This window comes from Vombatus ursinus, unplaced genomic scaffold (assembly GCF_900497805.2).
Source record: "Vombatus ursinus unplaced genomic scaffold, bare-nosed wombat genome assembly UNPS02014841.1, whole genome shotgun sequence".
In the NCBI taxonomy this organism is placed as follows: domain Eukaryota; kingdom Metazoa; phylum Chordata; class Mammalia; order Diprotodontia; family Vombatidae; genus Vombatus; species Vombatus ursinus.
The window spans coordinates 36,656,456-36,683,817 of NW_020954619.1; the positions used below are offsets into that span (position 1 = coordinate 36,656,456).

General features: G+C 39.4%; 1 protein-coding gene across 2 annotated transcripts; it reads right to left on the reverse strand.

Annotated features, from left to right (window-relative positions):
• Positions 1-12,439: 12,439 nt before the first annotated feature.
• Positions 12,440-27,026, reverse strand: LOC114026682 (ribonuclease H1-like). Of its 2 annotated transcripts, none has more exons than XM_027840401.1 (7): positions 26,784-27,026; positions 21,277-21,385; positions 18,193-18,289; positions 17,363-17,417; positions 15,644-15,728; positions 14,020-14,144; positions 12,440-13,318 (listed from the first exon to the last, which is right to left on the reverse strand). In XM_027840401.1, exons 2-7 carry the CDS (start codon positions 21,365-21,367, stop codon positions 13,238-13,240), a joined length of 534 nt encoding a protein of 177 aa, XP_027696202.1. In that variant the 5' UTR covers positions 21,368-21,385; positions 26,784-27,026; the 3' UTR covers positions 12,440-13,237. The 2 variants fall into 2 exon arrangements, with proteins under 2 accessions (XP_027696202.1, XP_027696201.1); XM_027840400.1 differs by having other exon boundaries at positions 17,363-17,420.
• Positions 27,027-27,362: the final 336 nt, after the last annotated feature.

Consider the following 27,362-nt stretch of genomic DNA (forward strand, 5'->3'; position numbering starts at 1 on the left):
AGAACCAAATGCAATAATGTATGTGAAGAACTTAACAAATCCTCAAATGTTAGCTATTATAATTACATTATTATTATAGAGTTCACAGAACTAGAAGCCAGGTTTGAGATGTTATTCCAAACTTCATGTTATTTATAATATTTAAAAAATCTTTTTTATTAATATAAACTTGGGGAATAATTATTTCTTTATTTGAAGAATAGAAAAAGAGGATTGTATAGGACATTATAAATCTGTATTACATACAGCTAGGGTTTTTTTTTTAAGTATATATCAAATTTAACCCTGTAATTCCAACATAACACTAGCTATCTTTGTTTCCTGAATTTTCTTCTGATCTCTTATTTTTTAATGATTCATTAATAGCCCTTTCTTTCTTTCTATTTTTTTTTTTGGTGACCCTTTTCCACTTCCCTCCCCCATTTTACAGAGGAGGAAAATGAGACCTGGAATTCTGAGGTCTCTTGTCCAAGGTCACACAGAAGAGTTGACATAGCAAGGACTGGAACCCAGACCCTGTGCTGCTAAGTCCAGCGCTCTCCTCATTGTCCCTTGCAGTTTTCTACTCCAAACATTAAAGAACCAGGGAGATAGCCACACAGTAGGGCCCTGCTAAATTTTTCTTTCTCTATTAGATGTATGGATGGGAAGCAATGGATTTAATATTATACTAAGCAAGTCTCTGAAAGCCAGCCTTTCCAAATAGTTGTCCAACCTCATTGCTCTTTCTCTTAGTGCCCCTCAAATAACTAGCTATGTGCCTTTGGGGAAGTCAGTTCTATATTCTGGATCTCATTTTTCTCCCCCATAAAAAATAATTCTCTAGAATGAAGAGTTTAGACCTGCTGCTGAAATTCATAAATGTGTTTACAACCAAACCAAAACTGGGATAAGGAAATAAAATCAGCAGGTCTTTGGTATTGTTCTTGAAAATATAGGACTTCAGATTTAGAACATCTTACCAGGCAAGGTTCTGAATTCTGTGAGGAAGTGTGAGCTCACTCAATAAATGTTTATTGAATGAAATGAAACTGAGGATGGTGGGTACTATAGGACAGAAGACCCTGGGGCTTTGGTCTAAGGGAAAAGGATTATTGAGATTTTTAAAAAAAGTATTCCCAGGGGAGCAGCTAGGAGGTGCAGTGGATAGATCTCTGGCCTTGGAGTCAGGAGGACCTGAGTTCAAATCAGACCTCAGACACTTGACACTTACTAGCTGTGTAACTCTGGGCAAGTCACTTAACCCCAACTGCCTCACCAAAAAGCAAAAAAAAAAAAAAAAGTATTCCCAGAATCCTGCTCTGTAGAAGTAGCAGTGGAGTTTGAATCAGGCGTGCTAAGAGGCCTGCATTTAATAGCTAAAGTAAATGTGGGCAATCCCTTTCCCCTCTTTGAACCTTGGTGTTCTCTGTAAAATGGGGATAATAATACTTGCTAGAAAAGTTACTGAAACAGTCAACCTCAGAGCCAAGAAACCCTGGGTTCAGATCTGGCTGCTGACACATACTTTGTGACCCTTGCAAGTCATTCAACCTCTGAGTGTTCTAAGCAACTTTCTAAGACTATGCATGTTGTTGTTTTTCAGTCATCTCTGACTCTTCATGACCTCATTTGGGGTTTTCTTGGCAAAGATACTGAAGTGGTTTACCATTTCCTTCTTTAGTTCATTTTACAGATGATGAAACTGAGGCAAACAGGGGTGAAGTAACTTGTCCAAGGTCACACAGCTAGGGGATGTCAGAGGACAAATTTGAACTCAGGTCTTACCTGACTCCAGGCCCACTGCGCCACCTAGCTGCCCCTTATAAGCTGCATAGAAGGTGCCAACCTGGCCCCTGGACCTTATATCAGTGCAATCACAGGTTCAGTCTTTAATCCTAATACTTTCACTACCTACCTCATAGGATTGTTATGAAGAAAATCTTTGCAAATGGTAAAATGCTATATACATCTGACTTGTTAACATTATTGTGCTTCTCCATAAATATTTTTTGGTTGGGAAGTGAAATGCACTGACTTAAAAAATGACTTCTAATTTTTGACCAAACAAGAGAACATTATGAAATGCAAAATGGATAATTTTGGTTACATTAAATTTAAAAGTTTTTGCACAAACAAAGTCAAGTCAACCAAGATTAGGAGGGAAGCAGAAAACCAGGAAAGAACTTTTATAATCAGTGTCTTTGATAAAGGCCTCATTTCTCAAATATGTAGAGAACTGAGTCAAATTTATAAGAACACAAGTCATTCCTCAATTGATAAATGGTCAAAGGATATGAACAGGCAATTTTCAGATGAAGTTAAAGCTATCTATATGCATATGAAAAAATGCTCTAAATCAAAACAACTTTGAGGTACCACAGGCAATCATGACAAAACAGGAAAATGATAAATGCTGGAGAAGATGTGGGAAAATTGGAACACTAATACATTGTTGGTGGAGTTCTGAACTGATCCAACCATTCTGGAGAGCAATTTGGAACTATGTCCAAAGGGCTATAAAACTGTGCATACTCTTTGACCCAGCAATACTTCTTCTAGATCTGTATCCCAGAGAGATCATACAAATGGGAAAAGGACCCAAATGTACCAAAATATTTGTAGCAGCTCTTTTTGTGGTGGCAAAGAATTGGAAATTGAGGGGATGCCCATCAGTTGGAGAATGGCTGAACAAGTTGTGATATATGAATGTAATGGAATACTATGGTGCTATAAGAAATGATGAGCAGGCAGACTTCAGAAAAACCTGGAAAGACATGAACTGATGCTGAGTGAAGTGAGCAGAACCAGGAGAACATTGTACATAGTAACGGCCACACTGTGTGATGACTAACTTCAACAGACTTATCTCTTCTTTGCAATGCAAGGATCTGAGACAATTCCAAAAACTCATATCAATTTATACACCATCTTTGGGTGGGAGGAGGAGAGAGATGGAGAGAAAATTTGGAACTCAAAATCTTATGGAAGTGAATGTTGAAAACTAAAAATGAATAAACAAATTTGTAAAAAAAAGTGGCTTCTTCTCATATCAAATCTCCAAGAGTACCAAGAGCTGAAAAAAGAACCAAATCTCTTTGCTGGTAATTACATTTGGTTCATTTAAACAACTGCATCATGTGTTCTGCAGAATAATTTCACAGTTTATTTTTTTATACAGTTAACTTCCAATTACCCCAGGAATACAGTGTTAAATTTCCCATGTTTCTTAGTCAGGTGGCTCTCTCTGGGCTTTTATGCTTGCCAGATATGAAGGAACTACAATTAGAACTAGATGCAACATCATTCCTCTTCTTACAGTATAATGTAAATCAGCTTGGCATTCCCTGAGTCTCTGAGACAGAAGTGAATTCCTCCATCTTAAGTACATCAGATGGCCTCTGAACTATGATACTTGAAGTTAAGCATTTTGTCTTGATCTCACCACCCATAAGTGAACCCAAAGAAATATGGGTGTAGTAGAACATATTAAAGAGGCACAGAATAATTTCCCCTTTTGGAGACATTGATATTAATCAGCATCACTACTTCTGTTAGTCATGAACTAGGAGTGTCATAGTTAATTAATCAGTTAATAAACATTCACTAAGGGGCTTCTGTGTTCTAAGCATTTTGTTAGCTACAAAGATAAAAATGAAACAGTCCTTTCCCTCAGGGAGCTTAGATTGTACTGGAGGAAAATAATATTTTCATGCTTTATATAAGTTTATAAAGACACATACAAAGCAGCTACAAGGAAATGTTGGCAGGAAAGGCACTGGCAGTCAAAAAACAAGGAAAGGTCTCATGCAAAAGGTGGTGAGATGAGTCTTTAAAGAAATCAGGAATTCTGAGAGGTGTCTAGGAGCAGGGAGATCATTCTGAGCATGAGTGACAACCTGTGCAGAGGTATGAAGGCAGGAGCATCATGTGTGAGGAAGAGCGAGAAGGTCATTCTGGCTGAACAATAAAATACATGGAATATACACATAGAGGAAGTTATATGTGATTATGCTGGAAAGGTATCCACAGGACCTAGCACAGTATCTGGCACATAATAGGTAATTCATAAATGCTTGTTGAATTGAATTGAATGTTTTACTTATTATATCGTGCTGCTTTAAAAAAATAAAAAGAGCAAAGGAAAAAGGGTAATACTTAATCCAAAGGAATGAATCTTCAATTAGGAAATTAGAATGAATCTCTAATTAGAGAGGGGAGTAGGGAAACAGGGTTCCAATTTCCCTCAAATCCCATCAGATAGGCCCTAAAACGAAGGAAATTGTTTATGAAAATGTTTATTCTACATTGTATTCAGAAATTATTTTTAATGTAATTATTTTCTTTTCACTGTCTCTTAAATCTAAATCTTTAAATCTAAATTACTCTGTCTGACTTTTAAGGCTTGACATAATCTGGTCCCACGCCATCTTTTGGGGCAGCTAGGTGGCGCAGTGGATAGAGAACCAGGGCTGGAGTCAGAAAGACTCTTCTTCCTGAGTTCAAATCCTGCTTCAGACACTATCTGTGTGATCCTGGGCAAGTCACTCATATCTGTTTGTCTCAGTTCCTTATGTGTAAAATGAGCTGAAAAAGGAAATGGCAAACTATTAGAGTATCTTTGCCAAGAAGACCCCAAATGGGGTCACAAAGAGGTGGCCATGACTCAACAGCAACCACCCCTAGCTATCCAATCCCATTTCCTAAGTGAAGAAGCAGAGCATTCCCTGGTCTGCATCCACAGAGGGGCATGTATCCTCAGACTCCTTCACACATACTTTTGCTTCACATGGTTCCCCTAGCCTGAAATGCCCTCCACATACTTTGCATACTTTAAAGTCCAGGGCAAGTCTCTCCTCTCCATGAAGATATACTCAGATCCCTCCAGTCAACAATGATCTCTGATACCACTGATCTCCTGCTATACACAGAGTTTAACCCCACTACTTAACTCTTAAAAAAAAAAATAACAGAATACTCTATTTTTCTGTGGGTTAGTGGATTCACCCACCTTCAATGGAAAAAGTTTGTGGTTTGTTTTCCTACAGTGTCTAACACAGAGTTAATTGCTGATTCCAGTAGTCATTATCAGAGCTTGAGCCCTTAATTTTGTGGGTGTGTATGTGTATTTTTAAAAATTTATTTATTTTTAGTTTTCAACATTTACTTCCACAACATTTTGAGTTCCAAATTTTCTCCTCATCTCCCCCTACTGCAAGACAAGCCCTTCATTTTGTTAACTGCTCAGGTTTGCTTAATTACACTTAGAAAGATAAGAAGTTAAGTCTACCTGCCTTTGTAGTAGGTCCAGTTCCCTAACCCTTTCAAATCCTTCACACATTTAATGTTAAAGATCTGAAACACAGGTTACACAGTACAATTTGTCCCACTGGAGTAATTTAAAAATTAAACTGAATCTTATCACCATCCTTTTGGGAAGAATACAGTATTATCTAGAATTATTGGCAAAGGATTTTTTTAATGACAAGTTTTTACTCTGTTTAAAGATAATTGGCAAAAGGATAGAATAGTAAATATTTAGACAGAGATAATTTATTTCAATAAATTTTTCGAAAGCCTTACATTGCAGGGCTGTTTAGTGAACTTTCAGAAATTTCTGTGAATTTTTTTTGCTGAGAGTGTCCTTCTTTGTTTCTGTTTTTATTGTTAAAATAATAAAAATTGAATTATTAAAAAATTGTGTCTAAATAAAGAATTTCTTTTTTGTCTCAGAAATGTTTTAAAGTAATATTGGTTTGATTTTCCTCTTGAACTAGATTATTTCTCATAGTGAGCAATTATTCCTGGAAAAGAGATAAAGAGGCATGTCTTTCCTTTCAGTAGATTGGAGGGAGGGACTACAGGTTTAGAATATTGCATATAGTAACAGAAGTGGTCACTCTTTTGGATTGGTTTTGTTATAAGCATGCGTCCATTAGGAATAGCAGGAGGGGAACATCTAGAAATGACCATAATAAAAAATAACCGATAAAATTTGCTATTAAAAGAATTGCTAGATCACCTTTCTCAGATTTGAACATCCCAGAGCCATAACTAAGAATTCCAGCATGTGGGGCAAATTCAGTTTACCTGCATAATGTGTAGTAGTAGGAATATCCACTCCTGTAGGTGATTGGTTGTTTTTATTGTTCCTTCATTCTCCAAGAGGATCAATGACATCAGGAGGGTGATGTATTGACTTTCCAGTTAATTGGATTTAAATGAGGCAGAACTGTGCAAAGTCATCAGCCTCACTCTCTCCTACAGTCATCAGAATCCAGGGGCAAGACAGGTCAGGACAACTGGTGATGGCCCTGGATGCAGTGGGAACAGGGGTTGAAGTAGATTGGCAACAGAAATCATGGAAATTGAGGAGGATGAGGAACAGAGAAGCCAGGCATAAAGTGTTAAGGTGAAGGGTTGTAAGCCAGGTATTGGACTTATTGGGCAAGAAGGAGAATGACCTGAAGGTTTATAGATATCAGCAAAAAATCTTTAGACAGGAGGGAATTAACTGTAAAGGAGAGTTGCAGAAGGATGATGGCCGCGAGAGGCTGTGAAAAGAGCAGTGAGTATGCCAACTCCTCCTACCTCTCTGTATGGATTGTGAGAGAAGGAATGGCAAACCTTGGAGAGCATACCAAGAGAAGTGGCATCATAATGACGAAGTTATGTTTCAGGGAACATCAGAAGATGGAAAGAATGTTAGAAGGCTGAAGAGAATTTTGTTAGTAACAGAAGAGAGTTCCAAAGAGCTCAGTAGTAAGAGAAGGCAAAAGAGAATAGGGACTGGAGAAAGCTAATACTTACCTTACTGTGTGGTGTGTTGTATGTGGAGAGGGAGGTGGACAGAATGCATTTTCTTCACTGCTTTTCCTCCCACCTGCTGATCCCTTGATGATCCCACATGTCTTCATGGTGCAGATGCCCAAGACATGAGGCACAATGGTGGCAGACCACTCTGATAGAAGGGTATATTCCAGGAAAGGGTTCTAACAGACCTTTGAGGCAGCAACTTGATGGAAAGGAAAAGGAACCTCCACCTCTCTGCCCAAAATCAGCAACTGGGCCGAGGCCCCAAACACCACTGCTGCTTCTGACTCAGGAGAATCCTAATATCCTAAAAGCACTTGGAAAGCTAGTAATTCTAAAGATCTTGGATTTTCAGGGTGGAGAAAAAACCCAGAAAATAAACTTCTAAATGTATTAAATTCTTCATAAGTGAAAGTTCATGCTTGGATTCATTCTTCACCACTCTCAGCCAGTTTTTTGCAAATAAGTCAATGTGAAATCTGGATTGTTCTCATAGACCCTTCAAAGGAGAAGTCCAGCCCAGTATTCTTTTAATTTCTTGTTGAAACCATGGTCCCAAAGTAGTAGGAATCTTATTCATTAGCCAGAAGGAGAACATTTTCGACTGAGTGCCAACCAAGCATTTTTGCCATATTCTTGAAGCATGGCCTCTGGGGACACCTGGATGGATTCTTGCTTATTGTCCAACACTGCCACTTGCTGGTCATCTCTTTTAGTGCTTTCTACCATTACGAATACTCCTGACAGGGCACCAAAGGATTTCTGTCTAGAGCCAAAGGTTTTTGAATTCAGTTATGTTCTACAATTAATAATAATGAGGGTGGATGCATATCAGGTGGCAAACACCATTTGAACAAAGGCCTGGAGTGTGTTGATTGTGAAAAGTAAACTGTCCATGAGAGATCAGGGGAAAACATTCTTCATAATGCATTAATGTTGCCTAATAAAAATAATCATCACTTTAAAAATAAAATTAATCACAGTTAAAAGAGCTTTTTAGAGCCCACTCTCCATTAAACATATGCCAGTGACTTAAGTGTCATTTTTATTAAGGACTTGGTTGAAGGCAACAAGGTGATGAAAACCTGGGAGGAATATCCAATTCACTGGATCATTGAACCAGAATGTGTAAAAACAAAACAAAAAAACCCTCAACAGCTTGGAACTAAAGGACATTTTAGTCCTTTAAAGGACATTAGTGACTTGCCCAAGGTCACACAGTAAGTGTCTGAGGCTGGATTTGAACTCAAGTCCTCCTGACTCAAGGGCTGGTGCTCTATCCCCTTTGTCACCTAGCTGCCCCCACATAGCCCAATTAAAAAAAAAATATTCCACATCCATGATTTCATCTGAGTAGAAACCCTGGAAACTCCCATCACAGATAAAGCTTGGCAATTTATCCACAATTTCATATGCCATTCGCTGGTCACACGGCTAATCTGTGTCTGAAGCAGAAAGTGAAGCAGATCTTCCTGACACCAAGCTTAGTCCTCCACACACTATGTCAGGCTGCCTCACAATTAATAACCCACATCTGTTAAGATGAAACATAATAGGAAACTTAGGTTTAGACAGCCACCGGTATAGGCACAGGATGGAGGATACCTGGCCAGGCAGTAATGCAGATAGCAAAACCCTGGACATTTCTGAGGATCACAAGCTCACAGGAGTCATTAATGTGGTAGGAGAGTAAAAAACCAATTAAGCAAACAAAAGAAAACTAGTGGGATGATAGGCACATGCCATAAAGACTAGGCACCAGAATGAGGAAGGTGGGAGAACCATTGTCCTAGCCTCTGGATATCCTATGGCTGGAGTTGTGTCTGGTTTTAGGGATCAGATGCTAGGACGACATTGATCATTTGGAGACCATCCAGAAGAAGACAACAAAATGTAAATGTACTCCATACTGCTAAGGTCAATTGAAGGAAGTTGGAGAAAAAAAGATCTAAGCCTTGAAGATACAATAGCTATCAAGTATTTGAAGGGTTGCAATGTGGGTTGATGATGATAAAAGCTAACATTTATATGCCATTTTAAGGTTTGCAAAGTGCTTTATGCATACTATTTAATTTATCCTCACAATAACTATCTGAGGTAGGTGTTATTATCTTTTTTTCTTACAGATAAGTAAACTGAGGCCAAGAGAGGTTAAATGCCTTGTCTAGCTGGTAAAAGTCCAAGGCAAGATTCAAACTTTGGTCTTCCTGAGTTCAAGTTGACCATAGAAGGGCAGAATTAGGAAAAAGAGAGTGGAGTTGCAAGGAGGTAGATTTTGGCTCAATATAATGACCTTCCTAAGAATTAAAGCTGTCTAGGGTCAGCTAGGTGGTGCAGTGGATAGAACATAGGCCCTGGAGTCAGAAGGACCTGAGTTTAAATCCTGTCTCAGAATAGACATTTGACACCAGCTGTGTGACCCTGGGCAAATCACTTAGCCCCAATTGCCTCGCTCTCAAAAAAAAAAAAAATTAAAGCTATCTAGCAATGGAATGAACTGCCTTGTAAAGGAGGGAATAATCATGGGAGGTTTCTGAGCAGAAATTGTCAGAGAGGTTGTAGATAGAAGCATTGGGTGGATGAAACTGGATTAAATAATCCTTTTTTTTTATTAAATAATCTTTGAGAGGCCATAATGATGGCTACATATTAAAAAAATTTACTCCTGTCCCTCTGATTTAATTTTCCCTAATAAAGGTCTCTTTATTAGTTCCAGTTGGAGCTCAGGATTATTTTTCTACCTCCTAAACCTGCACTCAGGCAGCCAGGAGGAGCAATGGAGAGACGCTAGGCTTAGTCAGGAAGACCTGAGTTTGAATATGAACTCACTCACTAGCTGTGTGACCCTGGGTAAGTCACTTAATCCTATTTGCCTCAGTTTCAGCATCTGGAAAATGAGCTGGAGAAGGAAATGGCAAACCATTCCAGTATCTCTGCCTAGAAAACCTCAAATGGGGTTATAAACTCAACAACAAGATCTACGTTTTAAGTATAATAAAACCCAAGTTTTAAGCATTATTCAGTAGCAGTTGCCTATTACATGAACTCACTGGCAGATACTTCTCCCTGTAACACCCTCAACTTATCTCTGCACACTCAAAAGGCAGGGAGCACCACAGCTCCTGTCTCAGTATCTTTGTATTGGCTGTTCCCTATGCCCAGAAGTCATTCATTTTCAAATACTTCCTTCAAGATTTAGCTCAAGCACTACCTTCTTTTCTATTTGAAGCTCCTCCATTTTTGCCTTTTAGCCTCATCCCCTAGTACAGTGCCCACAACATTGAGAAATGTTTGCTTGATACCTGTTTAGATCACCCCCCCTTTTTGCCACCCCCAAAGGGGATCTTTTTTTTTTTTACAATGCTCTTTGCCCACACATCCCATCCACCAACCCAGAACCATAAAACATTTAAGTGGATAAGTAGATAATAGGTTGCTGCCATTAGAGAAAGAAACCATTACCCATGAAAGCTATATATTATCATATCAGAGCAACAGCCAGACAGGCTGGCACCCACCCAGCTGTGGTTTTCTTTCCTCTTCATTAGCATTTTTATTGCCTTCTTTCCATAAATTTTAGGGTTTCAGTTCAAGGATAAATAAAGCTGGGCTATACCAGGTTATGTTTCAAGAAGTTGAGCATTTATACCAATGGCAAAATTAGGACTCTTGGTTGGAAGTTACAGTAAGGCAGTTTTCAGTTACAAATAAAGATTTTCTAACATCGGGACAGATTGATTAGAATGAGCTGTGTGGAGGGGTTAGTAAGGTCTTCTTTGTAAAGGGTGTCAAACTTGAATGAAAAAAGTAAGTGCAAAGCATAGCTTTAGGTGCTGAGATACAAAGATTACAGAGGACATAGGCCTTGCCCTCTAGGAATTGCAGTCTAGCAATGTTATAGCCATAATTCATAATATTTTATGATTTAAGTGCCTTGTGATTGAAAGTTTTATCAACTAAGGGGCTGAGGGATTGCTTCATCACCTAGAGGTGACATTCGAGTTGGTTTTTAAAGGGTTTTGCTTTGTTTTAGGTACATTGGGTGGAAGAGGAAGATAAGGCGGCCATTGGCTGCTCAGTTTGAATGGACTAAGGAATGAGCACATAAAGAGGAAGTATGGAGGAGGGGAAAGAGTATGGCTCTGGAGTTACAAGACCTGAATTCAAATTGAGAGCTTGGAGTTTCTCCTTTTGTATGCATAGGTATAGCTTGATCTTAGCATGGTCCTTGGTATTTTACTTAAGAAATGACCTCCCCTAAATGTGGCTACCTAGAGCACTCTGGGTTCTAAGGCTTTTTCCTGAACTATTAAGAGGTTTCTAGTACTCAAGAACCCCTTGTGTGCCTCCTACTATAATTGTAGTTGATGTCAATTAGGCAACCAGACAATTAGTTTTTACAGAGATAATTAAGGTGACATAATATGAAGAGTTGGTATAACTGTCTCAAAAGTCTGACACCACAAGTACTACATACAAGTACATGAAGTATTAGTGTGATTTTACTCCAGTTGCTGAAGGATTTGGCCTCAGCTCAGGTCTATCTCTTCACCCCTCACCTTAAGATAACCTCAAGAACTTTCGGGAATCAGGATTTTGGACTTCCCATCAGTATCTAAAAAGAACAGCTGACAGCAGTATCAGGTCTGTATTAGGAGCCAAGGACAGACACAGTCTGATAAGTAAAACAGATCCAAGGAGCCTATGCAGAATTGCTTCACTATACCTCAAGAGAATCCCTAGGACTCTAGCAAAATAAGTCCAGGAACTGAGTTACCCCTTGCCTAAAGGGTAACTACGGTGGAAACAACTTTACCCTGAAAATATGTACTTGTATGTAGTACTTGTGGTGTCAGACTTTTGAGACATTTATACCAACTCTTCATATTATGTCACCTTAATTATCTCTGTAAAAACTAATTGTCTGGTTGCCTAATTGACATCAACTACAATTATAGTAGGAGGCACACAAGGGGTTCTTGAGTACTAGAAACCTCTTTAATAGTTCAGGAAAAAGCCTTAGAACCCAGAGTGCTCTAGGTAGCCACATTTAGGGGAGGTCATTTCTTAAGTAAAATACCAAGGACCATGCTAAGATCAAGCTATACCTATGCATACAAAAGGAGATACTCCTTGCTCTCAAGGGGAGGGGGGACACAACACATTTTATGGTGGGTATTGAAACAACTACTTCAATTAATATAGAGGCTTGTGTTCTGCTTTCATAGCCTTTAAAAAACCAGAGTTGCTAGGGTTTAAGAGGAAGTTGGTGGAGTTTTGATGAGAAAACACACCAGTCACTAAACAGGAACAGTTCAATTATTTGACTTGTGACATCTAGCATCTATAAGAAACTTCCATAGACTTCTAAGAGCAAACAATATCCAGAATTGCAAAAGTAAAAAAAGCATTATTTTACCAAAAAAATAAATTTTAAATGTGAAATATTCAACATTATTGATGAGAATATCACTGAACACCCATTTTGGGCCTCTTCCCAAATCCCTCCTTGTTGTTGTTCCTACCTTTATCATATACTTAAGATTTTTCTTAGATTTTTCTTAAATGGAAAAAGGGGTGTTTGTTTCATAAAGTAAAAAATGGCACTTATCAGAAGGGTTAGGAGAGTCATAAACCAGACATTATGAATTAATGAAAAAACATTTATTGAATTCCTATTCCTACTAAGTTCCAAGTGCTATGCTCAGTACTGGGGATGGATGACAAATACAGAAAGACGGTCTATGGTCAAGTTCACATTTGGCTGGGTGGGGAGGGGAAGACAACATATTAGAGAGCTCAGTTGCTGGGTAAATAAAAAGCTTTTAAAAAGTTCTAAGTCCCAAAAGTCATAAGGATGCACCAGAAGGCAGATTACATGGCCCAGACAGGCATCTTTAGGTTGTCAGAAGGTCAGATGATATTGGGATACTGTAGGACATAGAAGGGCAAATGGTAAAGCCAGGAAGTCCTTAGAAAGCACAGATGGCAAAGCAGGTTTCCTAATCTATTTTATCTGAAGGAAAAGTTGGCGACTCCCATTACCCCAAGTCATGTGAGCAGTCAAGCAGCCTGGATTGGTTTCTAGGTGATCTGGAGCAAGAGCTGAGCAAGTCAGAGTTCAGTTGGTTATGACAGAGATGACGATATCTGCCTCTTACTGTTAGTACATGGGAACAATTCCTACAGTTGTTTACAGTATGTTTATAGTATGTATAGTATATAGTATTTTTTTTGTTTATAGTATTGAAGAAAAAATAGCACACAAAAAAATTGAGAAAGGATATGAAGAAAAAAATTACCAAAGAGAACCATGGAAGATAGCTCAAACTGAAGGGGGAGGCTGGGAAGAGGGTAAAGAGAAAATAATTTGGAGATTATATTGCAGGGTTAAAGAGAATGACACTTTAACACCATTTCCAAGTATTGATTTAGTTAAGTCTTCTCACTTCTTTCTAGTTGCTTCTCTGGCTAATCTTTGAGCTTCAGCATTGCCTTCAACTTTAGACCAAGCAGGTACATAGTTCTGTTAAAACAAACAAGAAGTGTTGAAATTTAATTAATCTCAACTATTCCTGTACAGTAAAACCACAAACACCAGTTACCAGGTTTAAGCAGAGTTAGCATTCACAAAGGATATTACAGAAATGATCCAAATCCATCTCAATTTACTGAAAGGAAGTTCATGACTTTTCATACTAATAATATGGTTCTGGTTCTCCTTTATAATACCAACTATGAAATTTTAATCACTTAAAATCATGCTTCTGGGACTCTTTCCCTTTTTTTTCTTCTGGTATGCCTTTTAAAAAGCTTCCTCCAACCTAAGACCACTCAAAAAGAACAAATGAAAATTGTGAATTGTTACAGGGTCTGCCTGGAGTGTCAGGATGGAAGTAGGTTAAAAGTGTTATACCCATTTTATAGATGAGGTTTTATTACTTACATTGAGAAGTGCCAACTAATTATTAGAGCCTGGATTTTTTTTTTAATGGTTGGGTTTAATTCTTAAACCATTCATTCCCCATTTTTTTTTTAAAGTACAAGATTCAGTGATTTCCTGACAAAAATCCATTTTGCATTGAAAGCTTTTCAGTATCCCGAGTAACAGGCAACTTTAAAAACAGATTCAACATTACACTCTGAGCTTTGATTTCTAGATGCCTCTGTTACCTTGGGTTATTGTGCGAGAAAAGAGAAGTCTCAACAAAGACAAAAATGCCTCACCCATTCAACATCCATGTTCTGAGTCATACGATCCAGCTTAATGAATTGGTCTTTGTGGACAACATCTTTATTTTTACTTGTTTTCCAGCCGTTTTCTTTCCACTTGCCAACCCATTCATTCATACCTGTGTAATTTAAAGATACCTTTCCTTATTATTTTTTTTCCTAATCAAGCGTCTATAATAAAAAAAAATACATTCCCCCAGAGACTCCAAAATTAAAGAAAAATACTATCTTTATTGCTATAATTAGAACAGATTATGGATGTTATACATCTGATTGCATTTTTTCCAAGCAATGTCTAAAAGCTCATGAAAATTACCTTTTATTCCCTAAATGTCGTAACAAAAACAAAAGTCCTTCTATATCATTTCATATAGAGAAAAAGTATGTGTATTCTACATGCAAACTGTTTCTCCTTCTATTACCAATGTTTAACTAATCCCTACCCCAGTAAATATTAATCTGTTTATTAGAAGCGCTTGGTTTTCTCAGAACAAAAATGGATTAAGGATTTATGGGTCAGAGGAGTAGTCAGGAAGGAAGTATGTTTTTTATGGATATAGATCATATTCCCTTTACGCCTTCATACAAGTCTTTTTGAGACTTGCCATGGCGAAAAATGTCATTACCCTACAGCTCCTACAAACTTAGCTAGACCAATCCTCAATGACAAAGACCATCATGAAAGTTGTAAGGTTAAATACAAAGCTTTTCTAGATGATAGTACCTAGCAGAGTATGCTCACTTTTCAAGTCAAGACTTTTAAGAAACCAGGATTCTCTTTACCTCCAAACAGGAAGACGACACTGACTAGTAATTCAAATTCAGTTTTCACTGCATGCAGTGGAAGAGGCAGAAACATTCTCTCCATTTTAAAGATGTGATAACCAGAGATCAGGTAAGTTTACAGTTTAGCAACACCATGTAGCTGGCAACCACAGGAGAGAATTGTGACTGTTACACAGAATTCTACTGCTTGGTTAAATTTTAACTCTTCAGTAATTTGTAGTTTTATCATTATCAGCTCACTCCATCCACACAGACCCTTTCACAGCCTTATCCTGTGTAGTTCTTATCTATTTTCCAAAAAAATTATCCATAGAGGATCCATTGAACACATTGTGTCTGTTGTTCTGTTGTTTCCCTCACCTTTAACCCATGGGAGATTATCAACCATACAACATCAATGGGAAAATATTTGTGCCAATGGGCTTTTTTTTGGTCCATCATCTGTCATCCATTCCCCCACCCAGGAGCTTCGAATCCTTAAATGAACCGCACAATTCCCAAATAAACGTAGTCCTAATCCCACCAACCTGCTGTCTTACTACAGTGTAGCAGTGTGGTAGGAACAGATGATTTTGGAAGACCTGGGTTTGACCCCAAACAGAAGTGATTTCAATACCCAACAGCTTTGGTCAGTGTCAGAAATAGCTAGAGAGCCCAGGACTTCTGACTCTCCAGAGAAATATAAAAGTTATCTAAACCAGATCCTTCTGGTTGACTTTAGGATCTCTCGAGGATGGGTTTATCTGTTTTGCTGGGCTTTTGGACAGAGATGAGTTTGTCCCTTTTCTCTGAAGATACCATGCATATCCCCAGAAAGTAGCACAAATCTTACCTTTGGTGATAAGTTGGTTATCTGTGTACACAGTAACTCTGTCCATATTTTGGGCCTTTGCTTGCTCAATCATTTTGGTAGCTGCCTTGGAAAAATATTTAGTTGCTAAGGCATGAGATTTCTCAATTTTCATCATTCTAGTATTAAATAAATAAGAATTATGAATGCACTTTTGATCATAGGAGTTCTCAAGCACACCCCACTAGCCCTGTGACCTTAGGATGTGAAACCATTGCTTTGCTTCTCCTGCTTCCCTGTCAAATAGGGATAATACTTGGATGTCCTACACCATATTATTGTTGTGATGTATTTTAGAAATGGGAATAATCATGAATAAAAAGGAATGCCATAGGTGGGAAATTAGAAGGGGACAAATAATACAGTAGTCCAACCCTGATAATGATAACAACACATCTTCAATATTACAAGTTGGAGCAATGTCAGCTGGACGTGGAACCAGCCTCTAACCTGGAAAACAGGGTGTCTGTCTCCTGATATCTTGACAGCGATGAAGGTGTGATGAGGGAAATGGAAGGTAGTGGTGCTCCAGGGACCCATTTTAATGGGATTTTGGAGGTACAGAACACACTCTCATCTAAGCCATTTCAGGGTTAGTTCATTAACATTCCAATATCACCTCAAAGTTATAGGTACCACTTTAGGGATCTATAATTTACATAGTTTTACTACAGGCTGTTAGGGTGCCTAACCTAAGGGGTCTAGCTGGCTTCTCCTGATTTAGCAGTGTCAGGATGTGACCTTAGATGGTTTACATTTTGCCAACAGCTTCTATGCTCCCCTAATTTATGAGGCAGTTTTGCAACTTACTTCTGTTTCCTTTTACAATCTTATTTCCCATTATTGTACCTTATACTACTACTTATGTCATTACTTAAGTAATGGAGTGGTGAGGGGAACCATAAGATACAATTCTGACAAAAAGTTAAACACGAATATAGAAAATATGAAGACAAAGGTAATTTTGGAAGGAGGTACCAATTTTGGAGTTATTTCATCCCCTTCAATGGGATAAGAAATTGAAGGATATTATGAGGTTGCGTGCTTGCTAAAGCTTTTCCTGTTTCCTGACAAGGGAGCAAGAGTTTCTTAAAATATTTATTTTCATTCCTGATGCCTTTCCCAATTCCCTAGATGTGAAATGCTTCAATTCAGTGAATAGTTGATACTGCTAGACTTGAAATTGGCAAAAGTAGAATTCAAATTGTATCTCAAGACATTTAAGTTTTGTGTGAGCCTGAGCAATCACTTAATCTCTCTCAATCTCAATTTCCTCATTTGTAAAATGAGGACAATGTGTAGGAGACAATGAATATAAAAGCACTTTGCAAACCTACATATAAATGCTAACTATTTAAATGAACATCTTTCCAAGCAAAGTTTCTTGGAAGTCTTCCGCCCCTTAGGCCATGGACATTCCATGAAAAAACAATCCTGTAAAATAGGTCCTTCAACAGCTGTTACTTTTAGAAATGGAATAAAATGGGACTTAAGGGATCATAGTGCTATTAACCGTAGAGAATTTTGAAATTAGTTCTCCTTACTCCAAACTTAGTACTGTTAGACCTCACAGTTGCCTTTAGACAAAGCTAGAAGTGTTTGTAACTACAGTTAGTGTCAACAGAAATAAATGAATGCAAACCTAAAATAATCAACTTCAGAATGATTTTTTTCTTCTAAAGATCAAGATCTGTAACTTACTTCTAATGATGCACTTTGGTTTGTCTGTCGTCCAGAATATGTATCACTTATGTTTCTGCTTAAAAAAAAACCCAATAAAAACATAATACACAAGAATACTCTAGGCTAGAACATTTTGGATTTCAGAAGGTTAATATAATTGAACATTAGTTTCACATTCTTAAAGGCTTGCAACCATCCATTCTGTAAAACAAAAGATACAGTCAACCTGAATTCAAGAGAATACAGCCAATATAGCAAAATGGAGGTCTTTTAATCAGGGCAAGTAAGGGGCAACTCAGGGTGCCACGTAGCCCGTGCTGGGATACCCAAGGAGGGGGCTGGGAACAGGATTTACATAGAGTACTCCACTAAGGTAGAGACAATGGCCAAGTAGCAGGTGGAAGGGGCTAGGGGCCTCTCAGTTTCACAAGTTAAGTTGTTTTGCAAAACAAGCAAAAATTCAAAGAGAAAGCTTAGGGATAGAGTTTGGGAGATTTACAAAAATAATTAGAGGCTGGGAGTAACAAAGTCTGGGTCAGCCTCAGGCAAATTCATTGACCTGGGAAATGGGGACAAGGTGAGATTCAATAAAGAGTAGGACAGTATCAATGGCCCTAGATTATATTGCTATCCTATTCTGTGTTGCTTTAATAATGACTGTGGCTCTCAGGTAAATGGTAAATTACTTGTAAATCTAAAATAAATAAATAAATTTCCATTATTGGTTTTCCAAATAATTCTCTCACAATGCACTGAGAAAGGATAATTTTAGAGCTTACCTCATGACTTGTCCAATTACCTCTTTAAAATCTTAAGTTATTTTTAGCTTCTTTTAAGACTGTACTTACCGATCATGGTCTGGACCCCAGGAGATACCAATACCTCCTCGTGCCCCTTCTCTTCCATTATTTTTGCAGGCACCCTTGATATACACAGTGTTAGGGTCTATAAAACACATTTCGGCAGTGTATTACTTTAAATGAGGCTTTGAGGGTAGTTATTACATTGTTTGAATCTAGACTTGCATGACAAGAAATCAGACATACATTGCTTACAGACTAGACTAGTTTAATGCTTAGCTCAGAATGTCCAGGTCATGCTGACCCCAGAAACCTTCCAGGGAATCCAAAGATTGATGCAAGGAATTCTCAATTTCCTGAGGTCTACATTTTAATCAATCTATGTGTCTCTTTCCTTGCTACTTTGTTTGAATTCTAAATAAAGTATAACTCATAGGGGTTAGGGGGTGCAGGCCACATATTTCGGCTCTCCTCTTTTCCATAATTAACTTCTTTCTAAAAACCCTAAAAACTTTTGATCTTGATGGACAAGACAAATAAATTCCCACCTTTCTTGACACCCAAATCTGATTTTTCCTAATGCCATGTGTCTTGGTATTATAATCTAATCTCATAATTCCTAATTTGGGGTTAGACTAGATTCCTGTGGTCCTAAAACCAGAGGCCCTCACATTTTCCAAATAAAGTACTGTCATTTTGCTGTATATTTAAACTCCAAGCCTGGACCTTAGGGGTAATGAGAGACTTGGATTCAAATCCTACTTCATTCACTAGCTGTATGACTATGGACAAGTAACTTAACTTCCTAAGCTTCAGTTTCATCATTTGTGATGAAACACAAATGGGATGGGGCAAATAATATCATCTGACATAGCTGTACTGAAGATAAAATGAAAGTTGTTTATAGACCATTTTGAAAACCTGGAAGCGTCTTTTCCTGTACAGATCTGTGTTTTCATTGGTTTAGGGAGAAGGTAGGTAGAAGATGATACAACTTAATGTAGATCTGCAAGTGTTCCCCAACTTAAATCTCATGGGTTGTCTGGGGAGTTAAGAAGTCACATCAGTTACAGTTGCTAACATGTGTCAGAGGAAGACAGAACAGGAATCCAGTCTTCCTTTCTGGAGGAATGTCTACTAAGCCAGGCTGTGGGTAGTTTACTTTTTAAAAGTTCATTCTAGATACTATTATTTATTCCGTATAATTATCTACATTTGTTTATATATATAAAAGTTACAGATTATAGAATATTTATTATATTATCTAAATAGTTAACTTTATCTATTACTAGAATGTACAGTTAATTTTTTAAACGTGTTGGGAGGCTCAACATATGAGGCGCCTTAAAGGAGATTCCCAATTTTGGATCATAGATTTTATGTGCATGGAAGGATACCATAGGGACCTGTTGAGGTCGGAGATGTTGAGACCCCTCAAAGACCGGAGTACAGGACGAGGTTTGTCTGGAATGAATTCACAGACTCAAGCACTGAGTCAAATTGACAAACATTTATTGCTATGTTTTTCAATGGGCAAGGATTCTTAAGGAACCTTCGAGAGACTGAGGATGGAGCTGGGGTTTATATGGAAAAGGGCATGGGAAAAGAATGCCAGGGACACTAATTAGGTAATCTAAAGGTCCAGGTGTCTTTCGGAGCTATGGATGGGAAAGTGTAGGGAGTATACCAGGCAAGGAAGGGAGGGAGAGATGTCAGAGGATCTTGGGAATCTGGCAGGAGGAAGAGTCCCTACGCCAGCCAGGGACAAAAACTCCTTGGCCCAAACAATACACCCCTTTCTCTCCGTCCTGATTAGCAACAAGGAAAAGTTTTCTCACAAGACAGAAGCTTACTAAAGAATTGGGAGGCTTCCAGAGACATGATCTTAAGGCTGGGAGCTGCCCAGGCCTCTCTCATCCAGCTTTGAATCACCAGGGAGAGAGATAAGTGTTTTGCTGAGGCCCACTCATGAATAATAGCTAGGGACAGTGTCCTTGGGCTGGGGGAAAACTGCCAGGGACAGAGTTTCTGAGGCCAGGGAGAAATTGGGGTCCAAGCACAGGTACCCAAGCACCCCATCAGATCTACCTCATCTATTCCCCATTTTACAGAGAAACCCAACACCCAAGGCAGGAAAATCACCCGCCTGTTGTCACACTCAAAAGAGTTAAGTAGCAGATCTGGAGTCATGGGCTGGGCCTGCCTCTAAATCAAAGACAACAGTTCAATATGGAAAAAAAAACCCACAGGAAGAGGACTGCATAGTTTCATAAATAAGGTCTTTGTTACTGAATAGAACTTCTCTGTTAGTGGGCAAAGACTGATCTCTGTTAGGCAGATATCCGATCCATCATTTCTGATAGATTGGAGAGGAAAGCTTGGTCAATAAATCTAATCTCTAGAAGGAGGCATATTTTTTAAAGCATATACTCAAATTTACCATTTCAATTCATGAGACTTCCCTAGAACTCAGCTTGCAATTTCTGTCTGTTTAAATGACTTTATCTGAATTTTAAAAATTTATTGAGCCCATTTTACACATTCTCAGTGTAGCAAAATCAGACCCCAGCCCTGTTCTCTTGGAAGTCTTGAAAGGGAAGACCCAGAGGTAGCTAAAATATACACCATTACACACTAAAGGTGTAGACAAAATGCTTAACGACCACTGTCCCCTCAATCTTACATTCCACCCCCCCCCCCAAGCTGGCCTCTCACTAGAGCAGTGATTTGGGGCAGCAAAGTCATTGACCGCTGCAGGTGGGTTTTCTTATCTGTTGGATGAAGCAGGTCGACTAGGATTGAAGACCTAGAGCTGGAAGCGACCTCCAAAGCTAGCTGTTCTACTTACTACTACTGCCTTTGTCATCTTGGGCTTTCACTTAACCCTGTTTGGACTTAAATTGTCTCATTTGTTAAATGGAAGTGGGGTAGACTAGATGACCTATTGAGATACATTTTAGCTTTAAATCTTTGATCCTACGAGCTGGAAAAGCCTCATGAGACAGGGCAGATGGACAGAGCAGCACTCTGCTCCTGATAATTCACTTTCTGTCAGTCTCTCCTAGGAAGCGGACTCTGTTCCAGTTGTCCCCAGGTTAGCATTGTTCTACTTCAATTCCTTTGGTGACTTACCTGATCCCTGGTGTGGTTGCCCGTACCAACTTTCAGAGCCTGTAGTCTGCCAACCATAGTTGTAGCTCCTTGGATTGTGTTTCCAACTCATCTCCAGTCTTTCCAAAGGCTCGGTGAAAAAATAAAGTAAGTCAGACCTTCAGAGACTGTGAACTCGAAAACTGCAAACCCAGAAATTTTAAAAGCCAAGAAAGGCGGTGGGTGGGGCTTCAAACTACTGCCCAGACTCCACCCTTTTCCCCTTTTAATCTTGAAAAGAGCATTTTGTAAAATCCTAGTCAGACCCTAAATGTATTAGTATCCCCTCTGGCCAGTTTTCCTTTTCCCACAGCTTCTTTCCTCCCCCGTTCCCTTCTCCTATCTCTCCCTCCCCCCATATTCTTCCCCTGTTAGAAGCCCTGGCTCCTTCCCTTTACATCTTTTATCTTTTCATATTCATTTGTTTTCCTTTAATCTTTATTTACTGGGTACTAGTAATGAATACAAAGGTACTGTATAGGGAACAGTTCCTTTCCTCCAGGTGTTCACAAACTAGTTAGAAGGTAATCAGTAGGGGCACAGCTAGCAACCATATACATTTGAATAGGGTGATCTCTGAAGGCACAGTGGAGGTAGTGGGACTTTGGAGTTGCTCTTGGGAGAAGGATGGGTAAAATTTTAATTGACAAGAAAGAAGAGGAAGGCTTTCCAAAGAAAGCAAAAGGATGAGAGATTGGTCAACTCATAGGAACTTGCCTAGAACCAACCTAGTAGTCACCTGTTAGGAACAAAAAGAGAAAACCTGAACAGTTCCTGTGTCTTACAATACACTGAGGGAAACATCATCTACAAAGATATAAGATGTGACTCATAGGTCCACTTTAAGAAAGAGTAGGAATAAGAAAAAAAGATGAAACAGTAAAATGTCTCCTTTGCTAAAATTTAGAGTCGTTTTCTCCCATGACATTGTGTATATGGGAGATTTTTGTTCTGATTGAAATGTCTGGTTACTGAACCTCAAAGAAGCTAAAACTATGTGCCAGTTACTTCCTGCTTCCTCTCAACCAATAATTATTGACATCTCTTGCTCCTTCTCACTGTCTCTTATGAGGTCTTTGTCATTATTTTCATGAAGTGCAAAGCCCATCTTTAATCACCTTCAATTTGTTTTTATTACTTTAAAATTTTTTAATTTTTAAATTACCTTTAATTTCTCATAAATCAGAAAGGAAAAGAGCAATCTTCTACCAATGTGGTTTTGTTATTGTTGATTTTGTACAGATCTATGATTTGATTCCAGTAGGGAATTCAAAGTGAGAAAACTCCCTCTAACCCTGCATATCTGATGAGGAATGCAGGACCCTTGCCCTTTTTCCCAAATGAATTTGGGTGTCTGCTTCTTGAGGGTGGAGACTTTGAGATTCAAATGAGAAATCTATTATCTTAAGTACCACTTAAAGCCACTTTAGGAGTCGAGGAAACTAACACCAGCTCTTCTGGCTGGGAGGTGGGGGAGGTGGGGGTGGTGGTGGTGGTGGTGGTGAACAATGGAATAGATAATGCCCTAAACTCTGAAACTACAGTCCCTGATTACCAGGACAGGTTTCACTTTATAAGAATCACTAACCTCTCCTGGCTGGGGGCATCTTCCTTAAGTGGAGGGTGTCCCCCTTAGTGGGAATTCCTCCCTTTCTTTGGCATCTCCCTTATGAGACTCCCCTCAGGTTGCCACCCTCTCCCCTTAAGCAGGGGTTTCCCTTAAGCTGCATCTCCCTTAAGGGCCAGGAGAACCTGCTTGGTGTGTTGTGCTTGGTATGTTGTGTTGTATTATGTTGTCTATTACCCCCAATAAATACCTTTACTTGATTTGGAAACTGCCTGATCGAATTATTTTGAGACAACCTCGCACCTCCACATTTTGGGGTGCCCCTGAACCTCATCATATCCATACCTCCTCTGCTACTTTACAGGCTTGGATTTTGTCCAGGGTGATATCATCCATACATGTCAGAGACAGGAGGACTTAAACCTAGGTTCTCCTGACTCTAAGACCAGCTGCCAATCCATTAAGACACACTACCTCTCCTCTAAGACCATGAGAATTGAGAAGGGATAACACCCTGTTCCCCCTTTCCCCCAGTAATTACTATGTGATCAATTCTTATCCTGAACAGATCATATTCATCTTTCCCATGGAGTCCCTCTGGCAATAAAATACCTCCTAGGTTTGAATGAAGGCATGTATTGATTAACAAAATTCTAATGCCCTCAAAGCACAAGGTCCAGTGAGACATGGGCCTTTCCCTTGCAAAGCTCAGCAAAGATAATACTATCTGCATACTTCAGATTTGATGGAACTGTGATCTCATCAAGGCCTGCTCATCCTGCAAAAACTCTTGCCCCCATGCTCTCACGTAAATCTTCTACATGGTGGTCACCCAACGGCCTGGGGTATTTTCCTCTAGGTTTCTTGACATCAATGTAGGAGCATGCCCCTGGAGCACATAGGCTATCTATATTCTCAATACACATGACACTGATGAGGTGGTTGTGAAGAGGTTTACCTACAATTCCCAGAAAAACATTAAAACTTTTAGATTCCTTGTAGGCTCACTTATCTCTCTTTGACAAAAAGAACCTGGCTTCAATTTTGTTTACCGGTCCCAGGAAACCCTTAAAGTTTTAGAAACTGCCTTATTTCCCTTTGAAAGCAAACTTCCCCTTCCAGCTCCCTTCATTATCTATTCTCATTGTCTGTTCAAATCACTCAGACATTCCAAACAGAAATTCTCACCTGGATCCTTTTCCAAACGGTCCACCTCCCCAATCAACTGGCTTTCCCATTGTTTTGCCTTGCTGGCCATTCCCACCCTTAATCCTAGCTAGGAGCCAGTGTTCCTTTCGCCCCAGCTTGCTGGCCACCCCCATCCAGATCTCCCTAGACCCCTCCTCCCCTCACCCAAAACTGCTTGGCCACTTCTTGGACCCCTCCTCCCATCACTCCAAGCTGCTTGGCCCCTCCCCAATCAGTCTGTACTAAAGGCTCGCAATTCCCCCATTCTGATGCTGAGCTGTTCTCAAGTTTAGAAGCTGAGACCCCTCATGCCCGCTCTTCCTAAGGGCGTCACCCCCCCCCTTCATTTGGACCCCAGCCAAAAGACTATATTTCTGGCAATAACTCATGAGTGGGCCCCACTGAAGCAAACTATCTGTCTCTGTTACCAGAACAAGACGACTTCTGTAGAATTTCCCTTGTATAAACAGAACTATCTCCTATTTACTCCCTCAGTTACCATATACATTCCAGAAGTCAAGATATACGATCACTCCCCAATCTATTTTGTCTAAACAAGAGATTGACTGGTAACAGACATGGTGACCATGACCTTCCGTTGACTTAGTGACATTGTAGACCTAAAACATATCCCTTAGTGGTTACCTCCCCTTCTTCTAGTGAACTCTGTGTAAAACACCTCCCTCCCTCCCCCCAAAAAAACTGCCCATAAAGACCTATTGTGATGCCTCATGATATGGAGAGGACTCCTGAATTCTTGAAATTCCAATAGTATTCTCTATATGTCATGTTATACTGAATTAGAGAGGCTGTGTAAAAATTAGCATAAGTACCTCTATATTGGGAATCTGTATGATCCCAGTGGAAATTCCCTGACTTTAACAGTTAATCTTGGAAAGTCCCCTGTACATGAGTTCATATCCTGGGACATTCTTTCTATTACACTGGGTTACACATTGGCTAAAGAGAAAGCAGCTTTAATAGCAGAAAAAAAAATGTGGGGGAGGTGTTGCAATGGAATTTCCCCCTTCATCTGTTTCCCTTTGAAGCTGCTTTCAAAAACAAAATCTCACTGGAAACCTCCAACAAGCTGTGTGCTAATGGCAGGGATGGAAGGTAAGGTGGAGATAGAAGTGAGAGTTCACTGTGTTCCCCTCCCTTACTCTCACCCTTGGGGCAGGGGAAACTGGTCAGAAGCAACTAACTAGGTCGCCTTGGACAGGCAAGTGGCTAGCCACTTCCTTAGAGGAATAGGAAGGTGATCGCAAGTCCACTTGAACTAAGAGGTGAACTGAAGGTTCAGAACTAGCAAGAGGCCTCAGCCCCGTTACTAGCCTCTGCTCCACCTGTGCTGGTGACCCTGCCCCAGGTCCCTGCTGATCTTACACTGGGTGACTCGGTTTCCCTTTCAGGGCTTTTTCAACTTCTCTGGGCCTTCTTAGTTTTAGCTGGTTGGGGAAGCTATAATTCCTTAGGATGATCTAGGGCAAATCCCTTTAAATCTTTGGCCCTCAGTTTTCTCTTCTGTAAAATGAGGGGGGTGCACTAGTTAGCTTCTAAGATATCACCCAGCTCTAAATCTATGATTAAGTCAATAACTGACAGCTATATTTTAACCCTCACTAAGTGTTTTCAGCTAGTGACAGGAGAGGCAGTGTGGCATAGTAGCTAGAATGCCGGATCTGAAGTCAGGAAAGTCTAGTTGTGTAATCCTGGGCAAATCTCAACCTCAGTCTCAGTTTCTCCCCCTTATAAAATGGGGATAATTATGCCTGTAACACTTCTTAACATAGTTTTTTTTTTAGGATCAAGTTCAATAGAGAATGCAGGTAAAGTGTTTTGCAAACCTTAAACTACTATGTGAATATCAATTATGCTTCCTTTGGTGTCAAATTATTAAAATGCAGTAACTCAAACACCTTTAAGCTTGCTTCCAGCTTTACAATTTTATAACTCTTCAATGACAATATAATTTACATAGCTTCCCTTTCTGCCAATCAACAAGCATTTAGTAAGCACTTGTTCTATTCCAGATAGTAGCTAAATGGTAGGAATACAATCATAACATTGAAATAATCCACGCCCTCAAAGAATTCACAATTAGAACCAGGGAGATAACATCTACGTAAATAAGTTATTTCCCCATGCCTTGGCTTCATCTGGCTCTCTAAAAGGGGTCTAAATTGTTATGATGGCAAAGGGTCTGCATCCATTATCTTCGCATCAGACTCGGATGCTACAATTCCTGTCGGTCCCGGGATTCCATGCTCCAACCTTCACTTTTGGTATTAGGCACTCTCTGGCCCCAGCAAAACTACATACTAAGGTAGAAGGGCGTTTTCCTTCTCTTTTACCACTTTCATTAAAGGAGTGGCGGTAGTTCGCAGATCTTATTCAAGACCTAGGTCTTTTCACCTCTTTGCCAGCAGCTGACAATTTCATCTCAGCTAACAGGGTACTCAACCCTTGCGGTGTCTTGGGAGCATCTCCTCCCCGAATCCCTAGGTGGCCCACACTAATCTACTACTCGAGACACCAGCGCCCACATTTCCCTGGACTGCTCTCAGGGAGTTCCCCTGTATTTTCCACCTTTCCCTAGTCTATTTCCTGAGAATCCTGTCCTTGCATCTTAAGTGCCCTATTTAAAATCCGCTTTGTGATGCAAGAATTCAGAATAAAGGGGCACACAAAGCCAGGGTGATCAGCCCAAACATTTTTAGGGGATTATACTCACCCAAGACCCCTTCAGGGAGACTGCTTCGATGGGCTACCAACAGTAGAACGCATCTCCGTAGAAGTCTGTGCGGGATCTTTGTCCTTAAAATATTAACGTGCTTTAGAGAAACTCTAAGAAGGAAGTGAGTTGAGGCATGTTCCGCTATTCCCAAAACCGGAGCCAAAGCAAACACGATGTGAAAATGCTGGCCAAGATTGTTGTATAAGACGGCTGGTGGCCATATACTAATCTTTAAAGAAAGTGAACTGGTTATGTATTTGTTTTCTTTTTTTTGCTCTTAACTATGACGATGATCCATTTAACCCACATAGCAGAAAACAATGCAGTCACAAAAGGAAATTTAATTAAACGCTCTTATTTTGCAAGAGTTTTCCTGGTAACCATTACCACCATTGTCCGGGGGAAGACTCCATTGCACGTGGCTTTATTTCACAATTTATGTTCATAGGGCTCTTTTACTTTTGAAATAACTTTAATTTTGCATAGACATTGAATTTACATATCTATAGGTACATCATCTATTCTCCCAATAGAATGAAAACTCTGAGGGTAAAGACTGTTTGCCTTTGCATTTTT

Coding starts and splice junctions, on each gene's coding strand:
- LOC114026682 (XM_027840400.1), bottom strand. CDS start 21,367: ATGAGTTGGAAACACAATCCAAGGAGCTACAACTATGGTTGGCAGACT. Junction 18,290..21,276: donor GCAACCACACCAGGGATCAG/GTAAGTCACCAA, acceptor TGTGTTTTATAG/ACCCTAACACTGTGTATATC. Junction 14,145..15,643: donor TAACCAACTTATCACCAAAG/GTAAGATTTGTG, acceptor TAAATTACACAG/GTATGAATGAATGGGTTGGC.